The 9,318-nt window shown below is 32.9% G+C and overlaps 1 protein-coding gene across 1 annotated transcript; it reads right to left on the bottom strand.

The window, feature by feature from the left end:
• Positions 1-1,286: 1,286 nt before the first annotated feature.
• LOC105126368 (vicilin-like antimicrobial peptides 2-3) lies at positions 1,287-4,527 on the bottom strand. Its single transcript, XM_011027217.1, has 5 exons — positions 3,593-4,527; positions 3,055-3,236; positions 2,762-2,842; positions 2,256-2,660; positions 1,287-1,958 (listed from the first exon to the last, which is right to left on the bottom strand). Exons 1-5 carry the CDS (start codon positions 3,912-3,914, stop codon positions 1,488-1,490), a joined length of 1,461 nt encoding a protein of 486 aa, XP_011025519.1. The 5' UTR covers positions 3,915-4,527; the 3' UTR covers positions 1,287-1,487.
• Positions 4,528-9,318: the final 4,791 nt, after the last annotated feature.

Raw genomic sequence — 9,318 nt, 5'->3', positions numbered from 1 at the left:
TTTGACTTTAAAATCTTGAGAATATTTTCATAATCAAACCGGTTAAATACTTGCTTGTCATGGATCAGGTTTCATATATCTGTCAGGTGGAGCGAGCCCAGTGGAAACCCGTTTTCCTTTTCATTTTCCTGATGCTGACAAAAATGCAAGAACATGGGAATAGTTTTGGGGTTTGTTAGAGGTTGGAAACATTAAACAACAACAAAAATATATATGCAGTAGTAAAAAAATAAATATTCTGATAAAACATTGTCCAAAAAGAAATCACATTAATATATAATTTTTAATTAAAAATATTATTTTTCTACTTTTATTTCAGATCATTCATAATCTTTTGAATATTTATTCTATTAGTCTTTGATTTTTATTAATTTTAATTTTAATTAAATACCTTCTTTTTATGTATTTTTTTACTTTGCATTAATTCTTTTATTTAAATTAATAACAATTGTCTTATTTTTTTTAATTTGTTTTATTGCACATCTTTAAAGTAGCTTTTTTTTTGTATTTTTCTAATATTTTAGATATATTATTGTGATTTATTTTTAATTTATCCATGTATTTGTTATAAATAAACTATATTTGTATGATGTATTTATAAAAATAAAAATAAATATTTTTAATATGGAAAAATAATCTTTAATATATTTGTTATAAATAAACTATATTTGTATGGAAAAATAATCTTTAATGTAAAAAAATAGAAAATCAAAAATTAAAAAGAAAAATCAGGATTAAAATCCATGTTTTACTTTAAAAAAATATGGTTATTAGCATTAAAAACTATTTTTCAGTTTATCAATTTATTATTTAATTTATATTATTTTTATACCATTACAATAATCTTCTACCACGTAAAACACAACAACTTCAAGATTTTATAAAATTTCAACCCAACTGTCCAAAACGTTCACTGTGATTACAAACAAGTTGTGAGGGCTTGATTATTCCTTAATATTATGAATTACCATTTTTCTTCGTTTTATTGTAATTATGTTACTGGGAAAATGTTTTTTGAACTTTTAGAAAGAGAATCGAATAAAAATTAAACTATAATTAGAGTTAAACTATATAGAATTGGATTATAAATTTTGCTAAAAAGCCCTATAGCTCCCTCCTACCTCATGATCTCCCCTCTGTTCATCGCGAAACACCAAATTACTGAAATGATCATCAAACAATCAATTTCAGAGCATCCCTGACTAGTTTTTATTCCTGTCCAGTGAAGGTTTAGGCCGCTGTTCGGCCTGTTCCCAATATAATCCAATCTCAAATGGCCATGGCGATAATAAATTATAAAGGGAAATCAGTAGCTAAGAGAAGTCGATTTTATTCTTATTTACAACTCAGAGACAAACAGTGAAAGCAACGAAGCAAGGAACACAAACAGAAAGAACTAAGAAAAGCGAAAATATAAGCTACCCAAAAGATACTCTTGATCACACCTACCGCACCCTCTCGAACTTTATCCTGCACTTCACTCTTTTCTAATCGAAACCCATAATCACTGCGTTGCCAAAACTCTTGATCACCTTCTGCACCCCCTCGAACTTGGCCACCCCCTCCTCCTCATCTGGTGGCGCTGCACTTGCTGAAGGCAATATAACAGCCTCGCGCTGTGCCTTGATAACACGATTAATCCTATCCTCACTCACACCAAAAGCAGCCGCAAGCTCAGGGCTTCTCAAGGTTTGAAGAATTGAGTTTGCCCCAACCAGGAACTGTGGCCTGTTCTCGCGAGCTGAAGTTGTGAATCCAAAGAACTCGAAAGGACCTGACCGAGCTGCAATTTGACAGAAGGGGAAGTATCTTGGAACCCAGAAAACATCGCCTTCTTTTACTCTAGCATTCATCGCTTGTGTTCCATTTGGAAAGACAACCTGTATTCTGCCGCTCCCGCTCAAAACAATTCCGTACTCTGTTGCTGTTGGGTTCACATGAGGTGCCAACATTGATCCCTAAGACAAAAATTGCCCCAAAAGATAAGAATAAGGAGTTTACTAATTCAGTAACATTAGTACGTGGATGTTTTTCTACCAATGTATTATCTAGTTGATCCAATTGCTAACAGTTTTCTGTCAGTAGATAAGTAGAGGACCATTTGGTTCATGTTAAAGAGGATGAAACTCCTATATAGAGAGAGTATGGAGAAATCTTCAGTTCATACTGCTTCTGTTCTGAAGAAAAAATGCATTGGATATCGTAAAACATAGTGAACAATGAGCAAAATCAAGAGACTGAACAGGAATAATTACCGCAGTAAGGTTAACCAGATAGACACCGATACCAGAGTATTTCAAAGGGTGATAATCAGACTCATCAAGGGCAATGCTCCATCCGTAGTTGTTTCTAAAGTCAGGCCGTCTATCATAGATATTGTATGAATCAGGGGATTTGCCAGCTATTTCACCTTTTTTCTTATTTTCCTGTCCAACTATTGAATTCAAGAGTTTCCTCCATGACCATGTCCTTTGCTCCTCTCCTGGACTGGGTTGTTGTTGGAATTTCACTGTTCTTTTTAGGTGCTGTAGTCTATCTTGCTCCTTCAGTTGAAGGAATTTTGTCCACAAGCTTGGCCTTGGGGCCCTAGAATCACCTATGAAAACTATCGGACCCTCTTGTTGCCTGGTCATGATTTCCCTTACTTCATCTGTTGTCACCTGCAATGCATAATTTATCAAACTATTGGAACAAAGAAATTAATCAAGGAACAGAGGCTAATGGTGGATATTTAGTGGGCAACTTTGATCTGCTTGCTTACATTGAAGGCATTTGAAAGGGTTTCTAGCTCAAAACCAGCAAGAATGGATGGTGGATAGGTTCCCCCACCAATGAAGAATGACTGCAAACATAAAATCAGAAAAGATGGCAGTCATTGCGCAACCTAATACTTCAAAAAAGCAAGCAGTACCGAAACTTTTTTAATCATATTTAAGCCATAAATAATCCTTGGAACTTCCACTACTAGAAGCCTCCTGGCACAAAATTATGCTACCCTGAACCCTCAAGATTCAGTGACAAAATATTTCTCAAGTCGCTCAAGTAATGACGTACCTGGAAAAAACCCAATCCCAAACTCTCAGATGGGTCAATGCTGCAAATGATGTGAAGTCTCTGCCCCTCCTCAGCGTTCATCAAGTAGAATGCTGAGCCAGCAGGAATTCGATAGATATCCCCGATCTTTAATCGTCTTTCTGCTAACTCATCTTTGTAGATCAATCCAACCTTGGCTTCCCCTACAACCCAAAGTGCAAATAAATAATATTTGCCATAAAAATTAAAGTCCACGGTAGCTCCTATATCCGTGATATCCGATCTACCTAAAGCAATTCCTTCAGTAATTTGGTTATGAAACCTTGCAAAGTTCTTAAAAAATGCCTGTAGATTTCTACTGAAGACAGATAGATGTGGAAGATACTTGTGCATTAATTCTGCGAGCAACTCATCATCTATTTTTCCTAATTACAAGTTTTAAAAACTGGAGTCCTCATCATCCACTTTTGGATATGTTGTAAATGCATGCAAGTATTGCAGTTTTGACAGAAATCTACGAATGCAACAAGATAGAGAGATTAAGAAGAAGACTACAAACCTGTCCGAATGAAGAGGATCAAGCTGGAGTCTATATACTGAGGAACAAAAAGAGATCGGGGCTCCATCGTAATGAACCCGATATGCATAGGCCTATCTATAATCCTTCCACCATAATTCTTGAGCACCCTCACATCCCCAGCATCAGTTTTCACCACACGCTTTGAATCTTGCAACAATAACCACTCCTCTTCCCTATCCGTCTGTGTCTCACCCCTGTCTCCTCTCCAGTCTTCCTTTTCCTCTCTATAAAACCCCACTGCCATTGTGACCCCATAACAGAGCACAAGCAGCAAGAGCAGATGGGCAGCTCCATTTCCCATTGTGTGTTGGTTTTCTCCAGCTAGTTTTCCTGCTTTGAGTGTTGTATGGCTGGTGAAATTTACTCTTGTTTTGTGTTTCAGCAGTGGTAGACAGGTGGGGTTTATGAAGGAGTGAGGGAGAAATTAGAGGGGAGGCAAGTGTCATACATGCAGAGCTGTGGGTTTGCTGGCTGATTTTGGGTTAGACACGGTTTAGTTCCCGAGATATCAGATCAAGCTGAGACCAAGTCATTTTTGCTTCTGCTCCCATCTCTCCTCTGTCAAATGGATTTAAGTTGATCATGATCCGGCTTTATTTTTATTTATTTATTTATTTTCTGAAAAAGAAAATCCACGTTGTTACTCGCCCTCTCTGTTTTCAGGTCCCCATCTTTAAAAGAAAAGGCAAAGAAAACCCGAGGCACACAACACTACACTTCCATGCTGAACTTTCAAGATTTTCTATTTATCAAATTTCACTGCCATGTAGTTCTTTAATAAAAAAGGTGGTAGGGGAGCTTGGGGGCTGTTTTTATGGTGCATGGGGAGGGAGAATTTGAGAGGCATGCAATTTGTGGCTTCCATGGCTTGGCGTCGAGGATGAGGGATTCTGACGACGGCGACGGGAGGTTCTGGGTTTCATACTTGTTTCTCTCTTTTTTCTTTTTTTTTTAATGTACAGCACTCAACCCGCCCCCGACTTTTTTTTTCTTTAAAAAATACATGTTATTTTCTGTTTTCTTTCATTATTTATTATATTATCAAAATAAAAAAATTCCAATAATTAATTATTATTTTGTGATTTCTTATGTCTCATCAACTAAAATTAGACACCTTTTTAATATAGGTTGATTCACGATGTTTTTTTTTTAACTCTTAAAATTATATCTTTTATGAAATAAATTCTTAATTACTTGTTTTTTACTATTCAAAATCAAACATATTCTTACAATATATTTAAATTCAAATGTAAATACACTTATTATATTTATATATATATATATATGTATAATTTATTTTAATTTCATTCACATGAATTTTTTAAACTAATTAAATATTTAAACAAGTTTTATAATATATTGAAACTCAAATGTAAATACACTTATTATATATATATGTATAATTTATTTTAATTTCATTCACATGAATTTTTTAAACTAATTAAATATTTAAACAAGTTTTATAGTTGCAGCAACACGCAATTACTGTACAAGTACTGAATAACCAAGAGCAGTGGTTGAGCAACACGCCATCCTAAACAACTGCTGTCTCACTTAGAAAAAAACAAAGTCGTTGGGGTAGGAGCACCTAGTTCATAGACCTTGGGCCAAGCATAGCGGTCCTTGGCCCATGCAAGCCTTTTCACTTTCTTTTTTATTCCTTTTATTTATCCTTTCTTAAAAAAATCAACTCGTAGGATTTTAATAGGAAATAATTATAAAAAGAAATAACTTATTGTTTTTATATGATTTGATGAACCATAAAATTCAGGAGTGAATTTTATGATCCATCAATGGAAACTTTTACTCTCAAAATTTCCAATTTCGAATTGATTAGAGTTAGTTAATAAAAGAAGTAGCTAAAAGTTAATGTTAGGAGGAAATTTTTCATTAAAATTTTAAATTATTGGGAAATTTTGAGGGAAAAATATTTCCATAAAAAAATTTCAAATTATTTTGAGTTAGTTAATAAAATATTTGCATAAATATTTTGCAAAATAATTCAAGAGCAAGACTCTCATTAAAAATTTACGATACCATAAAACTTTTAGATGTTAGTGAAATCAACTCTCACTTGAATGAATTAGATGCAAGAATAAAATGCTCCACAATTTAAATCATATATGGCTCCATAAATTTCAAGCTAGTAGTTTATTTTCAAAGCTCCTTGTTTACAGTACTTGAAGGGATGCGCTTTCTCTTTGAACACGAAACAAGAATATTATATTTCTCTAAGTATTGTCAAGACAAATATTAGATGGACACTAGATGCATTACATGTGAATCGCTATAGGCCGAATATATATTTTTAAATGTAATAAAATGATAGGTTAAAAAAAATTCAAGTCTCAAATTATTGATTAAAATGGCAATTTAAATAATACAAAAAGAAAAATAATAAATAGATTGATAAAAAAACCAATTATATTTGTATATGTTATTAGCATTATAATATTGATGCTTAATCTTAATAGTCCGATTTTAAATTAATTACTAACATGTATGTTTAGAATACTCATAATACATATTAAATATGACTGGCACAGGATCTTAGTGCTTATGGAAGATAATGATACGCCAAATATTTTGATTCAAAAAAAAAGCAAACTTTTTATTTTTATTTTCTCTGATAAGTCATTTTATTTGTAAAGCTGAATAAAATTGTTCATAAAACATAAATTTTAGTTGATACGTGATGATGGCTAAAAAATCCAAACGAGCTCAAGAACAAGGCTCTTGTGGGTTGATAAATTGGTTAATCAATTGATTCATGTAATCTCCTCTGCTCTTCTTAACTTAGGATAACCAAAATAGGTATAGCCTGATGTTGGATGTCACATACTTGTCAAAGATCTCTTATGGTAGGTTAGGAATTCTCAGATTTTTAAGTATCTTTGAAGAGAGAAAATGTAATGATATTTTAAAAAATGATGTTCTGAAAATATATATACAGTAGAGAATAGAGATTATAAACCTGGAGTTTAAAGGATTTATGAAGTATTTATAGCCCATGATTTTTTTCATTTTATGGAGAGAAGAGGCTGAAGAGTTATTTTATCTTAATATCATTAATAAAGAATAAATATATCTTACATAAACGTTAATTAAATGAAAATATGATAATTATTTAAGATATTTTTATATATCTAAGGGTATAGAGAGGGTATGACCCAAAAAATATTGGGTCAGTAACCATAGAGGCTAAATTGTTCTCCTAGATTGAGTGTATGAGGGCTAAGCTCTTTCTTGAAGGTAAGCTTATGGGCAGTTAAGCCCGGGCATGTTGCTTGGAATTATGAATTTTTAAACCTTCAGGGTTTTTCTATAGCTCGTTAAATTTGGGTTTGTTAATATGTTACATGTTCTTAATTTTATGCAACACTAGACAAGTTAAGCGGTATCCCTAATCAAACATTATGTCTTCACAAACCTATAATTTCTTGCAATATTTAGTATTATAGATGCTTCAGTACAAACTATTCATTGTTATTAATCATTTCAAAGTAAATTATAAACTTATATTGTTTATATGGAGGATAATGGAAACCCTCATCCTTTTTAGTTTTCTTGTTTTGACAAGAAATACAACATAAGAATATTTTTAAAGGTTGTTAGAGGCTGGAGACCTCAAACAATAACAATAAAAAAAAAAAGTATGTATTAGTTAAAGGAATTGCTATAAAAATAGGAACCTTGTAATCATTTTGATGTCCATGTTAGTATTGAATCTACGAGATAAAGAATACCCGAGTTGTGGGATTAACTTAAAATGAGCTAATTTCACCAAACATGTCTAACTTTTGGCCTCAACTACTATATGGCTTGGTATTAAGCTGAGTAGCTACTAATATACCTGCTGATAAAGACAAATTTTACAAGTACTCAACTCAATCATTTCCTTCATCACCATATTATTATCCTCCTCACTATTTCTACAAATTACCACCATTTTCCTATAGATACAAGTCTCCACCACTTTTATCATATTCATTACCTTCAACTTATGTTTCCAAATCTCCTACTCCACCATTTCTTTCACCATCCTTTTCTATGTCTACAAGTTTCCGCCACCTCTATCATCATCTTCATTTACACCTTATAATTACCAATATACATCCCCTTTATCTCTTCCCCTCATCCCCTTTATCTCTTCCCCTCACCTCTATAAATTTATAAATCTCCTCTTCCACCTTGCCTTCACCTTCTTTATAAGTCTATATGTCCCCACCACTTTCATCACCATCTCATCCATATGTATATGTCTATAACTCACCATCTCCACCATTTCCTTCTTCACCACCTCTTTAAGGATATAATTCATCATCGACACCATCACCTTCTTCATCCTACCATATGTCTACAAATCCCCACCTCCATCATCACTATCACCTGTTACTCTTTATATATATAAATATCCACGTCCATTATCCCTTTCTCCACCACCTTATTATATATACAAGTCACCATATTCTTCATCACTACCTTCACCCTCATCATATCTTTATAAATCCCTACCTCTCCGGTCATCATAACCTCATGCTCCTTACATCTACAAGTCCTTACCACCCTCATCACCATCACCTGCTCCTCATATTGATAAGTCTTCACCTTCCCTACCACCCTCAAACATATGTAAATCTCCACCATTTATATCATCTTCTCTACCTCTCTACCTATATAAATCTTTGTCGTCACTATCTTCATCACTTTTTTTTTCTTACATCTATAAGTCTCGTCCTCTACCATCCTTTTCTCCACCTCATCTTTATGCTTACAAATCCCTACCACTTCCATCGTCTTCCCCTCCACCTTTATACATTTACAAATCTCCACTACCTCTATTATCATCTACCCCTCCCTCATATATTTATAAGTCTCCTCTTCCACCATCTTTTTCATTACCCCCACCTTACGCCTATAAATCCTTACAATCTCATGTGTATACGGGTCTATATCTCATTCATCTTATTCCCCACCTTCTTCTTACATTTACAAGTAACCACCTCCATTATCTCCTTCACCATCTGCTATGTATGTTTACAAATCCTCTCTACCTCTAACATCTCCTTCCCCACCCCCACCTCCATACATATACAAGTATCCACCTCTAGGATGTTTTTCCTTACTTCTTCTTTAATACAATAAATCACCATCATCATTATTATCATCGTCACCACCTACTTAATACTACATATTTTCAGCATCACCTTCTTCTTTGTATTAAGCTTAAAATGTATTAATATATTTATTTCTTTTTTTTAATATCTTTCTTGTTATCTAATTTTGTATGGTACTTATGATTTTAATTGTAGGTTATATATATTTATGAAGAAAACAATTTTTATAAAAAGCACATAAATGATTGACTCATATTCATGAATTCTATCTCACTAAAAATACCCTTCTCAGGAGCTAGATCAAGCAACGTGGATGTGATGATTGGAAATGTTCACAGAATAAGATTTTTTATTCTTGTGATTTGATATATTTATATAACAAAAATTTGTTTCAATTTTAATATTGTATTGTTTTCTTTCGAGACATTTAAAATAAATAAGTACTTATTTTTTGGTTTATGATTGCCTTCTTTTATATTTATTATTAAAGGCTCATTAATATTTTTTTTTCAAGTCCTTTGTCACGTTTGAATGTGAATTAAAAACAATTTCTTCCCGCTTGAAATTTGTCATGAATGTTAAAAATTA

The sequence above is a fragment of the Populus euphratica genome, unplaced genomic scaffold, assembly GCF_000495115.2.
Source record: "Populus euphratica unplaced genomic scaffold, PopEup_1.0 scaffold78.1, whole genome shotgun sequence".
NCBI lineage: Eukaryota > Viridiplantae > Streptophyta > Magnoliopsida > Malpighiales > Salicaceae > Populus > Populus euphratica.
Note: the sequence above shows the minus strand (reverse complement) of the source record. Positions and strands in the feature narration are given on the sequence as shown.